This window comes from Lutjanus erythropterus, chromosome 22 (genome assembly GCF_056507025.1).
Source record: "Lutjanus erythropterus isolate fLutEry1 chromosome 22, fLutEry1.hap2, whole genome shotgun sequence".
NCBI lineage: Eukaryota > Metazoa > Chordata > Actinopteri > Lutjaniformes > Lutjanidae > Lutjanus > Lutjanus erythropterus.
In genome coordinates, this window is record NC_139338.1 from 23,638,766 (window position 1) to 23,664,683 (window position 25,918).

The window sequence follows — 25,918 nt, forward strand, 5'->3', positions numbered from 1 at the left end:
CTTACTGTAAATTACGCCTCAGATAACATGAAATGTTTTATGTTATAACGATAAGATAAATATTGTTATAATGTGATAGTCTAACTTATATTTTTATGACAATGTGTTCTAACAATGTAAGTTGACATGATATATAACATAAAACGTTTTCTTTTATAACAATAAGTTATTATAACATGAAATGTGTCACATTATAAACAAAAGTTTCTATTTATAACATGATAAAAATAACGTTTTCATATTAGCGGACATGGAATGACGTATACATGTCACAGGCTAATATCAGGAAGATAACATCGGCTGACCGACTGATATATCTGTCTGGCTCTATCAGAATCTCCCTTATGCTGACACTTAAATAATTCAATATTCAGTCAACAAAAATCTACTTAAACATCCAAGTAAAGTTTGATCCAGCAGCATTCAGAGGCCCACAGTGTGTTTCCATGTGGAGGGTCCTGGCATGGATAAAAACTGTGATCCATCACTCAGTGTGTTAATGCTATTGTTTATCATTTGTCAGCCAAACAATGACACTAAGATACTGGCAGCGTGATTTGTTTTACACTTTTCCCTGTCAGTCAATCTGTGAGAGTGGGCGTCACACCGTCCCTCCGAAAAAGATTCCAGCGTAGTAAGTTTCTCGGCGCTGGCGTGCTCGGTGCAGTGTCATGCTAAGAAAATATGAAAGGGGCCTCTGGCGCGATGGCAGGCAGGCAGTGTGGACAGATGGTTGGTCCAGCTCAGACGTACAAGGAGAAGCCCCAGCAGAACGCGTGAATCATCGTTCCACCAACTGTTCCTCTCAGCATGTCCTCAGAATCCGACTCACTCGCTCTTTGTTTTTGTGGCCCGACAAAAATGTCATGTTATGGTGAAAAATCAACAACATCGTGATGGAGTGACGCTAAACCTCGAGGCAGGACTGCAGGTCCACGTTATCACAGAGTCATGGGTGGATTATGAGACAACGGGCCCCTGGGAACAGACATTTAAAAGGCCTGTCCAGGAGCATCCAGACTGAGAGAGGCAACTTCTTGTTTTATAGCCGTTTTATCTTTCTTTATCTCTCTGTGGTAACTTTGTATCTCTTTGTGGTCCTTTTGTGTGTCTTTGTATTAGTTTTCTGTCTCTTTGTGGTCATTTTTTGTCTCTCTGCAGCAATTTTTTCTCTTTGTGGTCATTTTGTTTCTCTTTTTAGTAGTTGTCTGTATCTTTGTGGCTATTCTGTGCCTCTTTGTAGTAGTTGTCTGTCTCTTTGGGGTCATTTTGTGTCTCTGTAGTATTTCTCTGTCTCTTATGGGTTATTTAAGGTTTCTTTTTAGTAGTTTTCTGTCTCTTTGTGGTCATTTTATATTTCTTTGTAGCTTTGTGTTTCTATGTTGCCATGTTTGTTTCTCTTTGTGGTCATTTTGTGTCTCTTTGTTGTAGTTTTCTGTCTTGTTCTGGTCATTTTGTGTCTCTTTATAGTAGTTCTTGTCTTTTGTGGTCATTTTGTGTCTCGTTACAGTTATTTTGCCTCTCTTTGTTGTAGTTTTCTGTCTTGTTCTGGTCATTTTGTGTCTGTGTGGTAGTTTCTTGTCTCTTTGTAGTTATTTTGTGTCTCTGTAGTGGTTGTGGTAGTTTCATTTGTGTCTCTTCCTCTTTGTAGTCATCTGATTGACTTTCGTGGAGAAATGTTGACAGTCACTTCAAACAGACGCTCTGGCCCTGTGGCCCCCCGACACGTTGGGCCCCTGTGCCTGTGCCCAGTTAGGCCCGTTCAGTAATCCATCCATGCTCCAGGTGCTGGAAGTATCTCGGACTGATGTGCTTTGAACTGTAAAAATATTTATAGGGATTGAGGCATTAAAGCTTATGGCGGTGCTTCTCAGGAAAGCTACTTCTGCTGCAGACTCACTTTCACTTTTTAAAATGATCAGAAGGTGTGAACAGCATGCCAAAAAGCAACAGCTTTTCACTGCGGGACCCTCTCAAAAGTAAAGACACACATTTTCCACAACAGAGGTTCATTCAGAATATCTTTATTGTCACAATACAAATAATTTATACAAATACAAGACATTATTATTACATTATATATTATTTTGTACATATGAAACAGCAGCATAAACACAGGTGTTACCAATGATACTAATTTAGGTCCTGTTCCATTTAGTGTAGCAGAGGTGTTCCGATGAACCACACATGTACAATAGCAGCACCTCGACTCAGTTTGACCTGAATGTAATGGAACCTCAGTGGTAACACCTGTGTTTATCACACTATTTCATGTCAAAATGGCTGCTGTGAAAAAGGTCTGTCAGACCAGCAATATGCCATCCAGCCCGAGTCAGCAAGGCCACGTCCCCCTTTTGTTTGCTAGCTAAATCTGTTATGTTGCTCAGTGGCTAGCTAAACAGTTAAGAAAATGCTAGACTGCTTGCTAGCTAGCTAAAAAGTTTGTTTGCTTAGTTATAGCTAAGCAGAGAAGCTCCTCATTTAAGAAAGAGTTTGGTGCAACACAATTTAAAGTTAAACCATAACTGTGTTTGATCCTTGTTGGTGCAACCCAGCCAAAGAAAACTAAAGAAATGTTCATAATTTCAGAAGAAACTCCTCTTTGTTGCCTGTAATTATGAACGGCAACCAAGTACTGGAGTTGATAGCAAACTGAGAGAGAATGCTAACACCAATGCTACATTTGCAAAGGCTCAACATAACTGTTTTTTAAGGAAAGCGACAGGTTTTAATGTGGGCAGAACATACTGACAAGACCTTTTACAAGATGTCCATTCAGTATATACTGATGTGTGATATTCAGAGTTGGGGGAAAGTATTGTCTGTACAAAACAAGATCAAACTGAGTGGCAAGACAACTTGGGAACCAACCTACATAACAAATCAGTACACCATGAATTTAGCTCACGAGCTCATAGCAGACCTAAGGCCTGAATGTCTTCAGGGCGAAGGTTCAGCGGACTAAAAGAGGCATCACATCCTTTGATCCTACGCAGCATTCAGCTGCTCAACACAGAGTGAATATGGCACTTTCTTGGACTTGCACTCGATGTCCTTTATGGATTTCCCAAAATTATGCTTTTTATGATGTTTATGTTTTCTGGTATATTATGTGCTGAGTGGGAAGAAGGAACACCGACCATGAAAAAGTACAGGCGCCAAGGAAGGTCGTCTGTAACTCGTGGCCACGATGCAAAAAGACAGTTTTAATAATTTACTAGTCTCACATTGTCAGACCTCTCTCCAGCCCAGGACGCAGCAACGGTGCTGCTGCAAAATAGATCCGAGGAGAAGCTTGTTTTGATGTAACATTTGCACATCAGAAAGTGATGTCTGGCATTAAAATGACTATAAGCTAACAGCTGTTAGCTTGTTTACTTTCACACCATTAGCATCCAAGGCGCGAATTAGCAGTTTCCAGTGTGTAGGTTGCAGCTCCGAGGTTGTCCTTCTTTCCATGGGACCTTGAAAACGCAGATAGCGAATGCTGAGATACTGCGGCCAACGGCAGGACTTATACCCTTATAAACTTATAAAGTCAATCATACAGCCACAGTGAAATGCAAAATGACATTAAAGGGAAACCAAATGACTACAAAGGAACAGAAAATGATGAAATTGTGGTGAACGTGTGCATTTCATTTAAGTCTGATTAAATTGCACTGCAAGCTGCTTTTATAGACAAGTACAGCCTTAAACTGCCTCAATCAAAGCTGCTTTGATTGTCTGGTAAATGTTGTGGTTAAAAAGAAGAAAAATTACGGATATTTTCTGATTTTCGTGCTGTATGGTTAAAATAAAAAGGCTGGATGTGTTATTTTCATTCTCTCTGGTGTTACATGTCATCGGTTCACATTTAGAGTGCATTTCCATCATGTGATTCCTCAGTGGGAATGAAGCTTTTCGACTACAAACAAACAAACAGATTGTTTGGCACAGCTCTGCCTCTGTGTGTGTTTGTGATTCTGCAGTTGTGTCTCATCAGGTGTTCTCTCTGCAGGCAGGTTGTCCCTGTCAGTCACAGCTGACGGAGACGCCGATTGCCTTGTTTCAGTCTGCGGGGCTGCAGGCTCCACCTCTCCATCAGAGGAGACCTGCCCAGTGTCTTTGTGGAAGTTTTTTTTGTCTCTTTGTGGTCACTTTGTGTTTCTTTGAAGTATTTTTTATCTTGTGGTCATTGTCTGACTCTTTGAGCTCATTTCTGTCTCTTTATTGTAGTTCTGTGTGTGTTTGTAGTAATTTTGTGTCTCTTTGTAGTTGTTCATTGCCTGTTTGTGGTAACTGTGTGTATCTTTGCTGTAGCACTGACCTTTTTTGTGTCAATCTTGTGTCATTTTTGTGTCTCTGTTTTTGTCTGTTTCTGATTATTTTATGTCTCTTTGTAGTATGTTTTTGCCTGTTGGTAATTTTGTGTCTCATTGTAGTTTGATGTAGTCATTTAGGTCCATATGTATATGTGTAGTGTGTTTATAGATACATATTTTTATTCTCTGTACATAGCAAATTAAGGCAGTTTCATGTGGTAGTTTAGTTAAAATAGAAACACTGAATATGTTGTTTTTATCTTTTCTGTTGTTAAATGTCATTGTGCATTGTAGAGACTGTATTGTGTGTCTCCAGCATGTTTTCTCAGTGGGGATCTACCTACACGACACTGCAGCTTTTCGACTACAAATATCAGATTGGCTGGCACAGCTCGGCCTACGTGTGTTTCTGTGAGTCTGCAGCTGTGTTTCACCAGGTATTCTCTCTGCTGAAAGGTAGCAGGCAGGTTGTCCCTGTCAGTCACAGCTGACGGAGACGCCGATTGGTTCGTTTCAGTCCGCGGGGCTGCAGGCTCCACCTCTCCATCGGAGGAGTCCTGCCTGCCTGCGCTGCGCTGCTTGTTGCAGTGAGCGCGGAGGGTTTGTGCGCTCTCAGGTTACGCGTCTGAAGTGAAGTTGTGGATAAGAGGACATCGGAGACATCCAGTCACTCAGAGACGGAGGAAAGTAGAAGCTTCGCGTCTTGTCGTTTCACTCTTTGAGCTGGGAAATACAATAAAGCCCTCGGACAGCGGCTGAGAAAAGAGAAGGAACCGAGTTTGTGGCGTTTAACTGGAGACCACGCATACCCAACAGTATGCGGTGCAGTTATGGCAGGCAAGGGTAAGACAGTCGTGAGGACGCTGGAGGATTTAACGCTTGATTCTGGTTATGGTGGAGCCGCGGACTCGGTCAGGTCGTCCAGCGTGTCGCTGTGCTGCTCCGACACGCATCAGTCCGTCTCGCATGGGGGCAACTGCTGGCATCTGACCGAATCCATGCACAGCAGACAGAACAGTTTGGACACAGTCAACACCGTCCTGGCGGAGGACACGGAGATACTGGAGTGCTCGGGTCAGTGCGCCAAGCTGCCCGAGCTGGAGGACGTGCCATGGAGCCTGGGCGAGGTGGAGGGCGCGCTGAGGAAAGACCAGGAGCTGATGGTGGGCAACCCGCCGCCGGAGGTCCTGGCGCGGCTGTCCGCTCTCATCAGCCGCGCTCTGGTGAGGGTGGCCCGGGAGGCGCAGCGGCTCAGCCTGCGCTACGCCAAGTGCACCAAACACGAGATCCAGAGCGCCATCAAGGTGGTGCTCTCATGGACCATCTCCGTCAACTGCATCACGGCGGCTCTGAGCGCCCTGTCCCTCTACAACATGAGCACCGGGGACCGGTTCAGCCGCGGCAAGTCGGAGCGCTGCGGGCTCGTCTTCTCCGTGGGGAAGTTCTTCAGGTGGATGGTGGATAGCAGGGTGGCCCTCAGGATCCACGAACACGCGGCCATTTACCTCACCGCCTGCATGGAGAGTCTGTTCAGAGAGGTGTTCAGCCGCGTCCTGCGCAGCGCGCTGGTGGAGAGGGACAACGGGATCCCCAAGTTTACGCTGGAGTCTCTGGAGCAAGCCATCAACAACGACTCGGAGGTGTGGGGGCTGCTGCAGCACTACCAGCACCTCATCTGCGGCAAGAATTCAAGCGGTAAGACACGTCCAAAAGAGAGAAAAATCATATTTGTTGGGAAATGATCTGCTGAAATATGATTGGACACCATGGTGGTCCAGCGTGTCGTCTCAACATCCACTGTGAAATCCACCATGCAAGCCAAATCACATTCAGTTTCCCCCCTAAAAAACATACGAAAAATACTTAATTCAAATGCATGTTCAAGTGTTCCAAGAAATATCTAGAAGAGCGGTTTTCAAAGTGGGGCCTGTGGACCAACACGAGTCCTTGAGTGGGTTGTAGGGGGTCCCCAGCAAAAGCATGAGCTTTGCCACAGTATTTGCAGGCTGAAACAACAAGGGAAGGAATAGGATTGGCTGATTTGATTCACTGTAACTTAAAGTGAGGCTAGTTTGATCACTGATGGACATTTTGAATCGTGGAACCTAAAAAATACTCCAAGAGATTTCCTTAAGAAAAAAATCTTCTCAAATTGGGAGTTTGGGAATCCCTGATCGAGAAACAAGCGGCTGAAGAAATTTGAATTTTCTTTCAAAAACAAACACAAATGTGTAACTCTGTTTGCTAGCTAGCTAAAAGGTTAGCGTTACATTAATTATTAGCTAGTTAAAAAGTTTATATGTTACAATGTTTCCTTGTTAGAAAGAAAGATAACAAAATGTTATTGCTTGCTGGTTAACAAACAAGTTAACAAAACGTTACACTGCTCTAGCTAGCTAAAAAGTTAGTGTTGCATTATTTACTAGCTAGCTAAAAAGTTATCAAAACTTTACATTATTTACAAGCTAGCTTTTTGGGGTGATGCTGATGTGAGGGAATAAAAACAATTCTGATATCAATATAACGGCCAATATTCTACAGAACATATACTATATACATAAGCACATATTTAGTAAAGAAACATAAGTAAAAAACACATATAGAACAAAAAGATGAGTGTTAAACTTGAATTAAGAAAATAAAGATCAAATATACACAAAATGCTGCACATAGAGTTTAATAATAATAGTAATAATAATGATAGTGATGGACTGATGTAGCTGTGATAGGCCAATATTAGGGTGATAATATTGGTCAGCAGATACATCCGTCTGGCTCTACTATAAACTGTGCAATTATGTTGGTGAATAATCGCTGTTGGGGAATAATCACTGCTTTCTTATCTGGCTCGTGTATCTGCACTCCCAAACAAAAGGACGTGACAGTTTGTTGAATATTTATCACCCTCAGCTTACACCTCGAGGCCCACCCCTGAAACAGGAACTGTCAGAATAGGTATTTATGGTGGAAAAAGATCAAACAAGCTCCAACTTCTATTTCTCTGGAGCTATTGTGTTCTCAGACTTTCATTAGAGAAGAATGGGAATGTTAATGACTGTTTATGATAGACTGCGGGCAGAGCATGGTGTGTAGGCATATACTACAGTATGTGAGTCGTGATTTTGCAGAAACTAGGATTTGTGTTTATATTGTGTGCTGGCCTTGTTGGTAATGCTATTACTGTCTCACTCCAGAAGGTGTAAGCTGTCAGTGTGGGCTGGCCCTCTTATCCAAAGCCCTGAATGAGTTGGCTGAAACTATAAAGCAGAAGGGAGTTGAAATGTTATCCTTTAACCGAGAGCCAAACTGCAACCAAAAAATCATATTGCTGCTCTTTATCTAATTGTTGCAGTGCGATTGTTTTCTTTCAGCACTCGTGAGACCACTTAGGAGAGGTGAAAAACAAAGATGGAATTTCGTGCGTGTGAAACTTGTCTTGTGGATGAGTTACTCCTCGATGATATCACCAGAAAAGATTGTTCCAGAAACAGCCTGAAGAGAAACTGATCTGAAGTCTCAGTCTTATAGGTTCCTCAGTGATGTCATGAGTTGAAATTCAGGGTTGCGCCAACAAATATTAAATTAGGTTTGACTAAATAAATCCACATTTGCAGCAAAATTAAGCAGATTTGTTGCACAATTATAAACCAATCTCTGTTTAGTAAATCCAAGTTTTTTGATCTAATCAAAATTAGAGTTAAATCAATTAGATGATCGCTCACCCAAATAAAATAAAAAAAGAAAAGTAAATGTGTGTGCTGCTGGGAGCTAAAAGAGGGGGAAATCCCTCTTCTGGATGCTCTGTTTTTCTTAACAAAACATTATTGCATTCTAGCTAGCTAAAAAGTTTACAAAACAGTAAATTGTTTGTGGGCTAGCTAAAAAGACATTGTTTATTAGTTAACTAAAAACAACACATAAAACATTTTGATGATCCAAGCTTCTAAAGTGGGAATATTTGCTGTTTTTCTTCATCTTACATGACAGCAAACTGAAAATCTTTGAGTTTGGTCTCAAAAAAGATGTTACTTTGGTTTGAAAATGTGACATAACCTCCAAAAGTACGGTTATGAACTGTGTCGATGGACATTATTCACTCAACGATAAATAAGTGGTAGATCAATCGATGCAGCTCTTATAGTTTTGACTATAAAATGTTTAAAAAATTCAGAGAAAAATGAGTTTCCTAGAGCCCAAGGTGACGTCTTCAGATGTCTCCTTTCATCTGACCAGCAGCTCAAACCCAAAGACATTTAATCTACAATTATATGAAAGTGAAAATTTCTCACATTTCTGAAGCTGCGAGCAGAAAATGTTTGTCATTTCTGCTTTGAAAATACCTGATATGTTTTAATTGGATATCAGAAATACTTGATGATTCATTTTCTGCCAGTTGAGTGACTGATTTATGGACTAATTGTTCCAGTTTCTTCTCACCCTTCAATGCCCTCATCCATCTTCTTTAAACCTCCTCATTTGACACTGATATTCAGCCTGGGCGAAGATGCTGCACACACACACGCACACACACACGCACACGCACACACGCACAGACACACACACAGGGCTGCTTGCCTTGAAATTGCAGAGGAGAAACAGGTACTTTCTCTGTAGACAGGATGCGGAGCCAAGCATGCATCCCCCTCCACTCCCACCCGAGGAACGCATCATTTCCTGATGGTGCAGAGGAGGCTACAATTTGAACTCGCACAAAACGGCATGATGTCATTCTGTCACAGTTAGGAAGGGAAAAATGTGAGGATTTAAAATGTGCTGTTTCAAGACACCGTGTTTGTGACAGGCCCGGCCACACTTAAAGGAGAACGAGTCATTAAAATGTCACAATTCAAATTGAATTGTCAGACCTGTGGTGAAATTATCCCCAATCACACGCCGTATTAATCAAACACTCGTCTGTCTGTAATTTCTCCCTTTCTTTCCTGTGTAGTTTTGAGCAAACAAAGCCAGGAATACGAATGAGAGAAGCAGGGGAATCCTTCTGGTCTGAAACATTGTCTCTCGTTTAAAATTTCACCTGGGGAACAAAAGCGGTGCAGCACATAATGACAGAATCCACGTCGCTCTGCACTCCCACTGACCATACGTGACAGCCTCTTTGCTCTGACTAACGAGCAGAGCTAAACAGAGGCTTTTCTTCACATCCTTTGTTTTCAGCCGCACACACTGCTGTCCAACCTGTGCATTCCGATTATATTTATCTGATTGTTTACCGTTCTGCATAAAACACTCCTCAGAACGTGCAGATTCATGATGCAAATGTAGGTGTTAAATGCATCTTTCATGAGCGTTTTGCTGTGTCATATAATCTCACTAACACTCATTCTGATACTAGTGACACCTATAACATGTTATATATCACCTGACGACTGTTAAGGATGGGTGGATCTTTTCGTTTCAGAGTGACTCATGAGCTTCTTTTTCATCACACACCCATCAGCAGGATGACCTTGTTTCTCAAAATCACCCAGGTTATCCTCACAGAAATGATGGTAACCCTTTATTTAAAGGGGTGTGCGTAAGACTGACATAATGCCATCATAAGCATGTTTATGACCGGTTATATTGTCTTGGTTCATGTCAAGTTGTCATACATTTTTGTCTTGGTTAGTACGAAGTTGTCGTGACTTGGTTATGTTGTCGTAAGAAAGACACTGACAGGTTACGTTGTCTTGGCTAATATGACATTGTCATAATAAATGACGTTTTATGGTGTCATTGTCTAATGTCAAGTTGTTATAACAAAAACATTAAGACGTTGTATTGTCCTGGCTAATGTCAAGTTGTCACAAAGACGTTTGTCTTGCTTTATGTCAAGATGACATAACAAAGACATTGACAGTTCATGTCATCTATTGTTATGTCTTAGCTAACGTTGAGCTGTCGTTACAAAGACATCTTTGCCTCGGTTAATGTAAAATTGTTGTAACAAAGGTAATGACAGGTTATGTTGTCTCTTGGCTTATGTCAAGTTGTTGTAACAAAGACATTGACAGGTTATGATGTCTTGAATAATAACGATTTGAAGACATTTTTGTCTTGGTTGGTGTCAAGTTGTAACAATGTTGTCTCGGCCAGTGTCAACTTGCTGTAACAAAGACACTGACAGGTTGTATTGTCTTGTCTAATGTCAACTTGTCATAACAAAGACACTGACGGATTATGTTGTCTTGTCTAATGTCAACTTGTCATGACAATGACTTTGGCAGGTTATGCCTGTCTTGTCTTATGTCAGCTTGTTGTAACAAAGACATTGGTCATTTATGCTGCCTTGGTCATTGTCAAGTTATCATAATAAAGACATTTTTGTCTTGATTAATATTAATAACAAAGACATCTCAATAATATCAGTGACTCCTTTGGGTTCATGACAGGTTTCATGTCATGGTTATGACAGTGTTATGGCAGTAGTTATCCAACCATAACCTCAACTTAAACTCAGTCCGTTCCTCATGTAAGATGGATGACTAAAGAGCGTGGCTGAACCGTCTGCCGTGCTGACAGGCCTTTAAGGGCACCATGCATGTCAAAACCCACTGTTTTTCTTTGTCAAGTCATAACAAGCTGACGTGCATCCACTCGTCAGGATGCATGACTTGTCCTACTTCCCCAAAAATTCACTGTAATTCAAATGGCAGTTTTTCCATATTTGTTTCCTGGATCAACACATCCTGGCTGCCACACCTCGAAGACTTTTTCCATCTGTATGTGGGATCCAATAGGTGCTATGACTGGAACGTGCCAAATAAAAAAAACCCAACATACTTTGCATTTCAAGAATAAAGTGAAAATGTTGAATATGCAATTTGTCAATATCCTGAGATGAGAACAGATATAGTCTTATATTTTGATATTGTTATATCATGATATTCTACTTTATTCTCAACATTGCAACTTTATTTTCAACACTTCAGCTTTATTCTGAATATTTCGACTTCATGCTCAACATTTCGACTTTTTTTGATTTGATTTTTGACATTTCAAATGTCAAGACGCAAAATTCTCAATTCTCAAAATGCAAAATATATATTTTTCCCCATGTCTGTCTCTAATACTCTGTACACTTAGCTATACAAAAGCCACAATATGTTTGTTATATGTTTGCTCGGCTTTTGGTGAGACATCATACAAATATCATGAGTGAAAATGTTGCAGGTGGGTTTCTCCTGACATATAATTCTCACCACGTTTGACTCCCTCTTGTCAGTCATGTCAAACCCCCTAATGACGAGTGACGTCAGCACGCTCATCGGCTTCCAAACCTGCCGGGGCGACGTTTAAATTTGGGATCCCGAATGACTTGATTGCATCTGATTACGTCTGTCATTTGCTGTGACCTTCCCCGAGGAACTGATCCAACCTCCGCAGGACAGATGACACAACATAATGGAATTGCATACCCTGCTATAGTCAGTTTATTAAATTAGCAGCGGGGTGTCTGTTCTCCCTCCTCCTTCGCTCTCGCTCTTTCACACCATATTTTATTGTGTTCTCTGCTAGAGGGCGGCCTCGGTGTTTGCATATTTATTTTCCACTGTGGTTTTTAATAAGCTCAACTCATAACCGCATGATTCTGGCAAAAGCCTTTTGTTGTCCATTCTGTTATTATTTTCCGCCCGTCCTTCTCCTCCTTGGGGTGGACTCGCAGATGAGCTGACAGATTGCTGTCATTCTGGTGGAGACACGAGCGCCCGGGCAAGCTGGTCGTGATGGATTTTTATGTCATGGTAATTTCATAAGACCAAAGGCTTTGCACCCACAGCCCTCCACCACGCTTCATTTTCAGCAGCGATCAGTGCCTGTGAAGTTATGCGAAGTGTTTTTTTTGAAGCCAAGATGTATTTTATGACCTGCATCCGTTTCTAGTTTCCCTCCATGTTAGTGGCGTGTGAAAATATTGACTTTCATTTCATATTTCGCTTGAAGCACCTGTAACTCCGCTCTGGGCGAGTGGGACAGGCCCAAAACGCTGCGGTTTTATTACTTCCATGTCATTGGAGCGTGGATCCCCTTCCATTTTCAGAAAGTAGGTGAAAGCACTGGGTCAGGGTGAGATAATGAGAGGAGTGTCAGAGCGCCGAATGCTTAATGTTGTGAGGGAGTAAAGTGCGCGAAGAGAAACCGGGCTAGAGTGTCAGCTGGAGGAGGCGGTGGTGAGGGGCCACTGGCGCAGGTCCCTCTGAGATATAATTATGCAGCTCTCTTTAATTAACACTTGTGCTTATCTGGTAGTCATTAAGATTAGGAATTAGCAACGGGAAACACCAGGGAGCTGCAGAGAACAAAGATGATAATTCCTCTCATTCATTTTTTAAAACCCGTTACGCAGGTCCACGTCGGCACGTTTGATCTGATCGGCATGTGTGGCCGAGATAAAACGTCTTCTAGACCTCAAGACCTGTGGACTCGTCTTTGCTACGGTTCCTCGCTGAACAGTGAGACAAAGACACCTGCTACGTCACTCGTCCTTGATGTCTACACCTTTTTTTTTTTTACACCCTCGACATATAGATGCCTTCACGCCTTTAGTTAGTGTTCACTGGCTGCGTCCATCCATCTCTTTTGCTGTGTTTCCACCCTTTCCTCCATTTTTATTTTTTTCACACCCTGATCATCGCCATGTTGAAAGACGTTCTGGCGCCGTTGCGTGTAAATCAGCTCCATCTGCTGACCCCTGACCTCGTGCTATGGGTGTGAAGTCGGTACAACAGGTGGCCGTTTGGTGCTGGAGTTAGCTGTGTTTGATGAGGCCTCAGCGGGACGGGCAGGTAGGAATCGATGGAAATCTGTGCTGGGATGTCAAAATGATAATTGAGAGACTCCAAGTTTGTAAAACGCATCCAGCTGATGCCACGGCGTGATTAGACGACACGCATCCCGAAAGTCTGGAGGTTCTCGAGTTCTTTGATGTCGACACAGTTTGTGTGACAGTGGCTGTCAGAAGATGCTGTGCTGTTTGATGTTATCTGTCGGCAGAACACAAACTTAATACAACAGTTTTGTCCTGGAGGGAAACATGAAGCACCATCAGCTGTGATGCTACTTCTGCTTTACTTTGAACTCAAGTCATAGTTGTTTTTGTGCTATATTTCTGGACAAAGAACTTTTTTTATTTATTAAAGGAGAAATATGTAAGAAACATTTAAAAATGACCTGAAATTAATAGAATGTGAAAAAATAAGTTATATCATTATGTCCAAGATGTCTGTGTATTATGTTACAGAGATATTGACTGAAGTTAGCATGCTAACCAGCTAGCCTCGCCTGTCCTGTCTCGTAATACCACTTTGTACCGCAAGAGGTGATAGCGAGCTGCAACAATTAATCAGTTAATCAATTATTAAATTAATCGCCAAAAATAATTTTTTAATAAAAGATGTCCAAATTCTCTGATTTCAACCTCACAAATGTAAATATTTCCTGGTTTCGTTAGTTCTGTATGACAATAAAGTGAATATCTTCGTGTTTTGGAAAACAGTGATCAACATTTTTCACCATTTTCTAATATTTAACGGACCAAACTGCTAATCGATTAACAATCGATCAATCAAGAAAATAGCTGACAGATTATTTGATCATGAAGATAATCGTCAGTTGCAGCCCCCGAAACCAATATCATGTGAGGTGCTTACTCTTTTTCAGGGAAAAACTACAGTGTGCAACCAGTGGACACCATGCCGGCACGAATATCCCACAATGCATTGCAGTGGTGATGAAAGCAACATAACAGATAATGGTAGGCAGTGACTGCAGCAGGTCTGTGTAGTGTCGATAACGCTTCAGTTAAATGTAATCAAGGTATCACTAAATTAGTTCGTTGTTGGCACCGGTTACCATGGTTACACGTCTCCAGCTGGCGAAGAGGCTCTCAGGAAGTGATACACAATAAGCAGAGTGCTTATTTACATAAGTATGTTGAGTGATGCTACATATTTTGTGTATGTGGTGTACAGTATGTGATTTTATTGCATTATTATTTTATTATCCTGCACCATTAAAGCCTCTAAACGCCCACACAGGTGTTTTCAGTTATTAGACCTCCGCTCAGGTTGAAGGTGGGCTGGAGCCAGCCAATAAGAATGATAAACGTGTAATTTGTCCCGCCCTAACAGTTAAAACAAAGCTAAGAGGAGGCCCAGGACGATGTTAATCAATTATGCTGCACGCAGACCTGAGGAGAAATCTAATCAGCCAGGTTAACCGAAAACACCTGTGTGGGTGTTTAGAGAGTCACATTAATACCAGAGAACAATGTTAACAGTCTCACACAAGGTTCCTCAGAGGGTCAGTTCATCCACATTACAAAAAAAACCCAGCATAATTTCTGATCATGCAGAGAGATTGGTTTTACTTTTGATTTCTCATCACATGGGGCTTTTTTTTTCCCTGTGTGTTTCACTTCTGCTGCACTTCTTGTGGTGTTTCAGAACTGTGTGAATCAGGGTTGAATTTTTTTAAAATGTCATTGAAGGGTCCGTTGAAAGCAGACAGAATCACTAGAACTTTGTTTCTACAGGAAGACAAGTTTTAATTTCAAATAGATTTGGAACTGAGCCGAACCAATATCATTACTGGAGATTGCACAGTTTTTATTAATGCAATTTTATGCACACAGCCAAAGTTAGTAATCAAACACTTCAACAAGGGTATTTAGTAGTCGTCATAGTTTTTTCCCAGAATTCTCTGAGTTTGCTCTGAATCAAGAGTTAGTAACAATTTGGAGATAATATGTCAGTATTTGTATCAGCAGATTTAGGCACTGGAGTTGGACTGAAACTGGAAAAAGTGCATCTTTAATAAATCTGAGAGATTTTATTTAGTTGTGATTATTTTGGCTGATATTACAATTGGGATCCGATTTGTTAAATTAGAGGTAATGATAATTTTTACATCATTATTTTTGATTGATTCTTGATTTTTTATTTTTTGCAGGAATCTGTACCAAATGTTTTTGTGTGTGTAGAATCTGATTTGTAGGACAGGACATCTCAGTCTCACAAAGTTTTTTTTGACACACCTTTAACAAATGTTGCACCTCCTGCGATTTGGAAATTGCAGAAAAGCCGTATTGCGATGCTTTAAAATCACATCCTCCTCCCCACTGAGGAGACGGATATCTCAAAAACGTCTCCATGGCTTGATACCAGGAGACCAAGGCAGAAAAAAAAATCCTTCCAGCTGAGAAACAGGTCGATTTAAAATCAAAAGTGACACCTTGTTAAGCTGCTGTGATGTTGTAACACGTAGTCTGCCGTGCTGTGAGGTTTTAATCAGACTGTTTGCATTCGCTGTAAAAACCACATTGTATCTTGTCAACTATACTGTATGTTTTCCTCCCTGTCAGGTTTCTATCACGCCGTACACCCGAGCCTGCGGTTGTTCTTTGAACTCGATGATGATGATGCTTTTGATCACACCTTCAGCACAAACGATGTTTTTGGGGCTCTTGTCGCTCACAAGACTTTGTGCTTGAGAAAACAATCCCACTGAGATATTTTTCAGAATAAAACCGAGCTGGACTCACAGGAGTTCTCTGAAATCAGCAGTGCTCATACTTTAAAACTGGGACAAAACCATATTTGTAGGTGCTTTTGATTTTTGCTCTTCAGTTATGCTGGAAAAATTGATCTTATAGGATCAAACTCTTGGCTATTAAGCCAACTGTGACTTTTGAAAAATGCTCTATAAAGATGCTAAAAAAATAAAGATTATATAAAATATAAAGTGTTTGGGGGTCAAATGCGAAGAAAAGGTGGCTAATAGAATAACAACGTAAGTAAGAAAAGTTAAAGTAAGCTAAATAGAAAAAGTAATAATGGCAGTTACATCGAAAGTAATATTAGCAGTGATATTGAGAAGGTAATAAAAAAGCTTTATATTATTTATACGATACGGTACGATATACCTTGTCATCCCCGTAGGGATATTTGGACTCAAATGCTGCACACAAGAATGCCTCAGTTGCAGTAAATGAATTGAATTCTTTGAATTATTTCCTGGATAAGGATGTTTCGCACAGAGAAATTAGAACTGAAAGTAAAAAATTAAAGCAAACTAAAACATTTAACCATTTAAGCTTTAAGGTTAAATTCTCACAGTAAATTGGAATCAGAGTGTTTGTATTAATGATTTTTAAAGTTGTTTTGATTGGACTTGATTTGTCCCTGTTCTAAAGAATGGGTGTAATATCACGACTGCTGTGAAAACATGATTATGACTGAAACTATTGCCGTTTTTTTAAGCTCATATGTAATCGCATGAGTCAAACTCATTGACCTGTTGTGAAATGTTTGGTTTTCTGTAACACTGATGTCATCGTTGGACGTGGAATGAGGATGTTGAAAAAAAAAAATAATCACATCCTCTGAAAGTCATTTATTGAGTCAGTGATTGGTTTTTTTTTTGTCACTTTGGGACTTTTCATGTGTCCTTTTTGAACCGCCGTTCGTGTTGCTCTGTACTTTAGCTCTCTCTTTGCTGTCGGAGCGGAGAATTTCTGCCTAGGATCAACAAAAAATTTAGCATCACAAAAGCTTTGTGTGGGCGCTCATCCAAAGGGTCAGAGAGTGAAAATAAAACTGGCTGATTGCTCTCTTGAGTTTAACGTTTCATTAAAACGATTGTTAGAAAACAGCCAACGTAACGTAGGATGCAATCATATCACTTCAGCGTTATATTCAAGCTCGGTTTGGTTGCTCATTACTACCCAGCCCTTGTGCTGCTGAATTATGCAACCGGGTAAATGACTTTCATTGTTCCAGCGTCATGTGAGTTGTTTTTAAAAGCAGCAGGCATCAGTCAGAAACTCCCCCCTGTGTTTATTATCCTCCCCCTGCTATTATTTCACGCACTTACTACAGACTCCTGGAGTTCAAGTTGTTTATGTGAGGAGAAATACATTAAATCCGACTCTATATTCAGCTTCTTGCCTCCATCTGAATGCTGGCTGAGTGCTGCTCTGCACTCTGTCTGTGTTTGAGTTTGTTGACACCCGCCTCTCTGCTCACTGTACTTCAGAGTGAATGAAAGTGACAGATGCTTATCTCTCCACTGACTTCTTTCCTCCAGACTCTTTTTCAGCAACTTCCGTCAAGTCGAACTGGATTTTGACAGTTCCTCTGTGTACGTTTTTGTAGGAGGAAACAACAAAACTGGGGTGATAGTGTGGCTATTGTGCATATTTTCCAAAGAGGACAAATACTGTTTTTTCTTTTAGACATATTTGTGGAGACAGCATCTGAGCTTCATACCTCTGGGTGGGCGTTTACTCGAGTACGGTACGATCAGTTTTTGTTAGTGTTATTTCAACACCTCCTGAATAATTGGTAGCTGCCACACATTCAGCAATGTGTTTGTCCTGCGTTGTAGAAAAGAGGACGTTGGTGGGCTGATGAACTTTTTTTTTCACTTTTCAGCGTTAGCTTTAGCCCCTGGGTGCAGCAACGAGTTTGAAGCTAATCTCTTTGAACAGATTACTGCATATGAATGCAGATAAATTCAGAAAAATAAGAAACTACATCATCATCTTCATCCGGGATTACATTTCAGCCAATGTTGCATGCAACCATAGCCCGCTCAAGCATGATTGGTCAATACTATCGGCCCTTTTCCACACACAGAGTTGGCCTGGCTCGACTCAGTTTGACTCGGCACGTCAGCCCAGCACAGCAGGGGTTTGTATTTCTATTACAACAGGGTTACCCACTCAAAAGTGTGCTTTTTGACTGAACGGGAGCTCAAGGAGGTTCGAGTCAAGCGGCTGTATCTTAACAACAAAAAAAAAAAAAACAGGCTTAGTTAGCTGTCGACTCAATGCAAACTAGCGTGTTACTTGTCATTCATGGTGATCATGATGGTGTGACTTTTTTTTGGGTCTGTACCAAAAAAAAACATGTTTTCTTTCAGTGCTTCATTATAATATTGTTTGCTCACACATTTTTCCTTTTGCAATTTGGTTCTGCGATTTGGATATTGCACCCGGCCATATTTTGATTTTAATTAGATAGTGATAAAATGCGCGGCCTTGGTTTATAACATGAAGGTAAAATATCACTTCCACGAGGCTGTGCAGACAGACAGTGACAGATCACAGGCAATAAACTTGTCATTTCCTCCTTGCTGCTGCAGCAAAGTTCAAGCTGCTGTGCAGTTTATATTGTGTTCATTATAATGTTGATTAATGTTGAAATGATGTTTTTCTGCCTCAGTGATTATTAATACCAGCAGGTAATGCACTGAAGCAGTCAGGGGTTTGTTGTGATGTGGCAAAAACATCACCGCAACCCGGTTTGACCTGACTCTGGAGATGGCCCGTCTTTGTTGGACTCGGTTCGAGGTGTAAGAGGGAAAGGAAATGCAAATCAGCACGGCAATGTGTGAGTACAGAAAAGCCCTAAAAGCGAGAGGTAGACCTTTGCACTCTGTCCCCTGCACAGTTGAAATCAGGAATCTATGGTGTAAATAACAATAATTAATGAATGAACAAATTAAATTTTCATTTCAGTTGGACTGTCATAGGTCTCTCATTATTTTTTTGCTACATGTTTATTTGAAAGAGCCTTTTTCTGTATATTTTGCAGATATTACATCCAGACATTCGGGGACAGACAGTATAACAGAAAAACAAAAAAAAAAAAAACACTCCTCACCCTCCCTCTCCAGCCTTCCTTCTCTCTCCTTTCATTCTGCCAACTGACATTTCTTCTCCTCTCCAGCAGACCAGGCTTCCTGTAAATTTCATGAAAACTTCCTCCAGAAACAGGAAGTCTTTTATGTCTCTCTCCTTTACCCCGCGTACAAAGTCTTTCATGTTTTTTTTCCTCGTGGTGGCTCAGAGCGTCTTCAGTTGACCTCAGCGTGTTTGTAGCTCTGTGTCTGTCGCCTTCCTGTGGGGCTGCGCGCCGCCGGTGCCTCACATTTCTGCTCAATGTGAACACGGATAGTTAGTTAATGTCTCCCTGCAGCCTCGACGAGCACAGATTACCACAAACTATAACATGATGACTTGGCTTCCACTAGTCTGTCCCTCGTGTTGTAGCAGCAGTGATTAAAGGCTTTTCCAGAATCAACAGGAAAGGTTTTTCACAGTTCTTTCCATGCTTGTCCGAGATCCAATTTCGCTTTTCCCTTCATGTGTTTTCATTTTAATTCTCACATTGACTTCCGATAGAAAAACAATCCAACCAAAAGTGCAATAACCTCTTTTGTTTACTTCTGCTTGGCTGTCATTTAAGTGTGGATGAGCTGCAATAAGTTGGTTTTAAAGGATCAGAAAGAGATTAAGAGCTGAATGTTCGTATTTGGATGATTTCATGAGGAAAAAAAAAAAAACACCTCACATGTGATTTCTTTCAGCTGGTGGCCAGCAGTGGCGCGTCTCCTTCACACAGTTTTATCCAGACGGCTGGCTAAGAACACGTAATTTGTCAGGCTGCACTGAATTGTGTAATGCTTGTGTAATACTTGTAAGTGATGTACCAAGAAGAGTCTCTAAATGCTGCACGGTGTCTCTCGTCTTCAAGCTTACAAAGTCCAGCTGTTTAAATAAATGGGATTAGTAGCAGTAATCATCAATTAATCATTTTGAGTCATTTTTTTAATTTAAAAAATTCTGATTTCAGCTTCTCAAATGTGAATATTTTCTGGTTTCTTTCATCCTCTAAGACAGAAAAACTGAATATCTTTGGGTTGTGGACAAAAACAAGAAATTTGAGGACGTCGGCTTTGATCTTGCAAAACACTGATCAACATTTTTCAGCATTTTATGGACCAAAATAATTGACAGATTAATCACTAATGAAAACAATCAGCCCTAAATGAAAGCAAAGAGGATAATATTATCAAGCATTAGTGGCCCCCGAAGTACATTTTTGGTGGCCTGAATGTAAACTTAATAAAACAAAACACAATTTAACGCTTAACTTAACACAGTCATCTTTCACTGTGACGCTGAGTTGTTGGAGTTGTTGTGAGTTGACCTAGAGGTCACTGTAGAGCCCCGGCATCTCACACCAAAACAAATGCACGCTCAGGAGAAAGTGTTGCCTGAACACACACACCGCTCGCAAAACTCAGATCAAACTGTCAAACTAGGAATGTTGAAAAAATGTGGATCAAGATTATGTTCCTACATTCTCAGTAAAATGATGTCAGAAGCACATTTTAGTGACTCTTCAGTTGTAAAACGAGAAAGACTGTAACTGGGTGGCTGCCATTTTGGCTCCTGTATCTAGAAGGGAACCCCAGACCTGCAAAAAATCTTGTGAAAGAGATAATTTTAACCCAAAATATGATCTTTCCCTGACCAGACACTTGTCACATTATAAAACACGTACATATCTTGCGAGTGTTCAACAGCTCCTCAAACGTAGATCAAGCAGTGTTGATCAAAAACATCTCGATATTCTGTTCCAGCGTTGCTCATTTCTTGCTTAAAATGTTGTTATCACGGGAGAATGAGCAGGACTTGGACAAACACAACAATAATACAGGAAAGCAGCGACCCATTCCATCTTTATATTGCAAATAACTATTTACTGACATCTAATGAGCCTGAATTTGTTTAATGTTGAACCCTGTGTGCTTCTTACTAATTTACTGCTTCTGGTTCACTCCTTCAGATCAGCTGAAGTACCTGTTGACGTGACTGAAATCATAATAGCTCACAGGCATCGATGCCGCTAAAATAGTTATTTGATGAGTCACTCGACGGCAGGTGAAATGGCAGTTTTGATATCTGGTTAATTCAGGAATTTCTTGGAAACGCGGGATCCTCGCCGCAGCCTGCAGCCTCGTGGTGCTTTTCTCTGGAAGCAGTTGTGCAGGTCTGCACAGGAACAAACTAGTCCGCAGGCTTTCAAAGGGAAAGTGAAATCTGGACACTGTTAGACTTGATCAGCAGGCTGTACCAACTGTTTATTATGTTCCAATTGTCTTGTTGTTTGTTTTTGATATACAATATGTGCCCAAGACTCCCTGGAAAGCAGCGCTGATACTGAGTGGTGAGTTTAAGCCAATTAGACTGAATCGAACAGCTTTGAACCACATCTCACTGTCTTTATTCAGCAAATTGGAGATTTTCTGAAGTCCATTTGCTGAGTGAAGACTGTGAGATGTGATTTAAAGCTGCTGAAGTGTTAGTAAGTGGACCTTGTAGCTTAGTTTATTTTGTTGTAGATAAATATCTGTTTATGACTGCTGGAAGTGGCATTTTTCATTATTTTTGGCGAAACATAATCATCTTTTGACTCTGTGTAGAATTGCATTAGGACAGTCTAATTGTGTTTTCTTGTTGCTCTAGAAAAAAATTATAATTAAAAAGTTTGTTTGTTTTTAAACATCTGTCTCAGCTCAAATTGCAAATTTAAACAATTACTGAATTAATACTGAAAACAACAATCGATGATGAACATAATCATGTGGAAAGTTTATTTTCATGTTTTTATTTCACCCCAGAGTGGAGAGTAAGGACAAAACGCTGCACCGGTCAGTGAAGTGGACGCAGATAAATAGAGTCTCCTGCACCGCATGTCCGCGTCCTCGTGTTCGCCGCGCTGCAGGGTTTCAGTGTTACATCCCGACAGGACAGGCGGCCTCTCCTGCACGTCATTACAGCGTTTAATTAATGAACGGTGAGTGCAGGATCAGTTTCTGGCTGTTCCCAGGTGGTGATGGGAAATTAGGCTCCTTGCTCTGGGGAGAACCATCTGGTGCCACAGTGACACAAAATAGGCCAATGATAGGGATACTGAGCATTCTGGGTAATGTAGTTTAGGGAAGTATAGCCTTTGTGATTAAAGGGATAGTTTGGATTATTTGAAGTGGGTTTGTATGAGGTACTTATTGATAGTCAGTGTGTTAGTAGATGGCGCTTGACTCACCCTCAGTTTGGAAAAACATAAAGGTGTACGACTAGAGAAACTTAGCAATGTACTGCAGTGGACAGCATCAGCAACAAAAATCAATATCAGTTTAAGATTTTTACTACTTAACTTTGCTGTTACACAGACTTTTGTGATGGGAAACCACTATTATATAAGTCAAATATCACTCTCTCCAAACCAACCAAACAAATCAGTCATTTTATCTAGCAGATCACAGGAGTTGCTGGTCTGCAGCTGGAGTGAAGGAGTGAAGAAACAAGGAGCTATTCACATTTAAGAAGCTTTTTCTTTAAAGAAACTCTTTAAAAAATGATTAACTGATAATCAAAATAGTTGCCGATTAATTTAATAATTGGCAGACTTTGTGATATCAGCAAATATTATATTGCTGTCCAAAGAAAGGACATAATGTTGTCTCGCCACTTCAGATAATCCAAACTTTCCCTTAAAGGCCCACATTTCTACTAAACTGGAACTTGAACACATCGTCCCTCCCCTGGTTTCCTTTGTCGACTCCACCACTTAATCCTGACTTGACAAGCGCCGACGCCAACACACCCACAGTGACAAAAGGAACTCCGTTTACTTTTCTGTTGTTTTGAAACCCCGCACTTAAAAGCTTAAAAGTTTCTCAATGACTGCGACAGTGACACAGTCCCACTGGAGTAAACTCCCGACGTGCGCAGCGGCTCTCGACCTGACTCACATGAAGCTGTGGCAGTTTTGATCACTTGCTATTGTGTAGGCAGGAACACCTCCACCCACTGACATGAAGCGTTTCATAACGATTACAAGACAGACAGTGAATGGAGAGGCACGAGGAGAACTTCTGCTCCGTGCAGTCAGTTCACGGCTGCAGCTCTTTCCAGCTCCCCTCTGTGACTTTACTCCACAAACCTTCGCCTGTTTCTCACGCAGAAGATGATTAATTAAACATTTGACGCCGTCTCAGCCTGATCTCTGAAGTTTCTGTTTTCCTTCTTAATTAGGACAGTTTTTTTGTTTGTATTTCTAAAGTGAGACACTGACAGCATGTAGTAGCTATAAAGTTTAATCATTATAAGAAATCTTGAAAAGAAAGCAGATAAATTTGGCATTTTTGTGTCAGCAGCATTCAGCACTAACTTTAAGAAAATAGGGATCAGCTTTTGATTGCTGAGACTGAAAATATGGCTTCTAGTTTTACCTTATATTTTGAGTTATTAAGATTAAAGTTCAGAACATAAAAATTTGTTTCCCAGCTGGAACCCAAAAACAGCAGGTTTTCTTTTGGGAACCAAGTGTCATACTCTGCAGGTTGCGATGGTTTTGCTCAAACTGGTGGAAACGTGATGGATCCAAGAATCTTGAAGAGAACCGATTCAAAAACCAGAGCTAATTCAGCGGAAAAGGGTTTTCATTGCACTGAGGCTGATTCAGTTCATCTAGAGATGACTTGTGGATTTGTTTTCCCATCAATCGACCGTTTGGTTGAACAGCGGGCAGAATCTCAGTCGATCAAGATTTTCTTTGGCTGACCAGAGCTCTGCTGGCAATCGCTACTGTCGTGCCCAGGTGGAAAATTGGTTTGACCTGCTAGCGCTCTCTGTTTTCATATGAAGTTACAGAAGTTGGTAAAAATCAAAATGCTTTTAATGAATATGTGGTTAATCACCTGAAATTGCTCCAAAAAGTAAATGTTAGCAGCCCAGAGTCGGTGACATCTCTTTAAATCTTTGAATCTGCAGGGCAGACTCACTGACCTGCTCAACATATTGTACTGAAGTGTTTGAATGGGGCGCTGGAGGTGATAAATGGATCATTTTGGTGCTTTGTGTGCAGGTTATTGATCAGGTCCAAATGTAACGTATTGTGCTTGTAGAAAGAAGGAGACGTTACGAGGGAAAGAAGGAGGATTATGAAATCAATAGACAGCAGGATTCTCTGAGCGAAAAAGCAAACAAGAAGTGCCACTCCACCCCCACTGAGTCCTAAAACTCAGTTCCAAGGACTCCAATAGAGCACTTTGTTAGTTAATTTGAAACTGAAAAATTGATTGGATAGAATATTCATTCATGTGGAACAAATATTTTCCCACTGATCCTTCGAGTTGTTGCCAAGCTTTGTTCCTCTGTTTAGACGGTGTCTGTGGAGTCATGTGTGGCTTTAACGTGTCATTATACATATGAATAGTCCGTGGTTTCTCTATTTATTTTACACAGCTATGCCACCTGTCTGGTTCAACCTGCTCTGCGTCATCCGATGGCCTTCTGGCCGACGTGACAGACAAGTAGAGGCACAGCGGACATGTAGACAGGTTGCATCACAGCTCCTGTTTACCAAATCCTGATTCATTGCCAATTACCAGCTTACTGACACACAAACAGGTGTCTGGATACATACTGGCACTTGTGCGTGTTTGTATTTCTGCACCTGTGGAAGTGTTTGGTGCTACAGTGACAAACCTCATGGCTGCATGAATATTTTAGCTCTTCTCTGAACCCGAAATCAATCCTAATTAAATTTAAACTCGAGTCCTCTTTAACGGAGCGACGGTGAGCAACATTTCATCATTTTGCAAAAAAATATTCCACACTCTGAAAGCTTCTAACTCCGTGCAGTTCCCACTAAATTGGCAAAACACCAGTGTTGGAGGAAGTACTCAGATCTTATACTTCAGTAAAAGTAGCAATACTACAGTCTAGAAGTTCATGTATTAGTCATGCATTCAAATTTTAAGTAGAAGTACAAAAGTATTGCCATGAAAAAATACTTAAAGCACCAAATGTGACAGCCAACATTATGCAGGACAGTCCATTTCAGAATAATGTACATTATGTTAGTTTATTATAATTACTGATGCATTGTGTTTGTCACTTTAAAGTTGCAGCTGGTGAATGTGGAGCTAATTTAAACTACTTTATATACTTTATCCTGGGCAGCCTGTGAGTTCCAGCCTATAATTTACACCATAATGTATTTGTTGAGCACCTTGTGTAACTTCAAAATCAGAATCTTTTTTACTGCAGCAGGTTTTGTCATACAAAAAATTTACTGTGGCATGTAGGTACATAATGACAAAAATAGTTTGAAAAGATTACTACAAGTACTGCAAGTCAAAACAGCATAAAGAGAGTTAAAAGTGAAAGTGGAAATACTCCTCAAAATTGTAGTTATGTTCAATACTTGAGTAAATTTACTCAGTTACTGTTCCACACTGCAAAACACATATGTGTGTCTATATTTGTGAGGACCCTCGTTCACATGATGCATTTCCTGGCCCCGAGCTACAAAGGTACAGTTAGGGTTAAGGGGATGTGGCTTAGTTTTGGATACGTGGAAACCATGAGCACTTTTCTCCTTTCGCCCTAAATTTCTGATGCATCATGAAGAGACATGATATTCTCCTTCTTTCTTCCCCTTCTGTCTCCTCACAGTGATCACTTCAATGTAAACATGGCCACTGCATGAATTAGTCCCATATCATATGCATATCATGAAAGAATGAAAAGGGGTAATCAGAGTTAATCTGGGGAATCTAATTAAAACACGATAAGGCCTGATCATGTACAATACATCCGTCTGAACAATGAGATATAAATATATTTAAATCTACACCGTAGGTATCCATGGCAGGACTCTAATTAACCCCTTGCATCAACCATAAATCCAGTTTAATCATAACTTTATTCTAATCTAAAGTGACCCATAAACTGAATTTGCTCTTTTTTTTTA

The 25,918-nt window shown here is 40.7% G+C and overlaps 1 protein-coding gene across 1 annotated transcript in view; it reads left to right on the forward strand.

Moving 5' to 3' along the window:
- The first annotated feature begins 4,904 nt into the window (after positions 1-4,904).
- Positions 4,905-25,918, forward strand: part of abtb3a (ankyrin repeat and BTB domain containing 3a) — a 257,524-nt gene continuing 236,510 nt past the window's right edge. Inside the window, exon 1 of the mRNA XM_084710907.1 lies at positions 4,905-5,999. Coding sequence (XP_084567033.1) covers positions 5,135-5,999 — 865 coding nt within the window. The 5' untranslated portion in view covers positions 4,905-5,134. The remainder of the gene's footprint in view (positions 6,000-25,918) is intronic.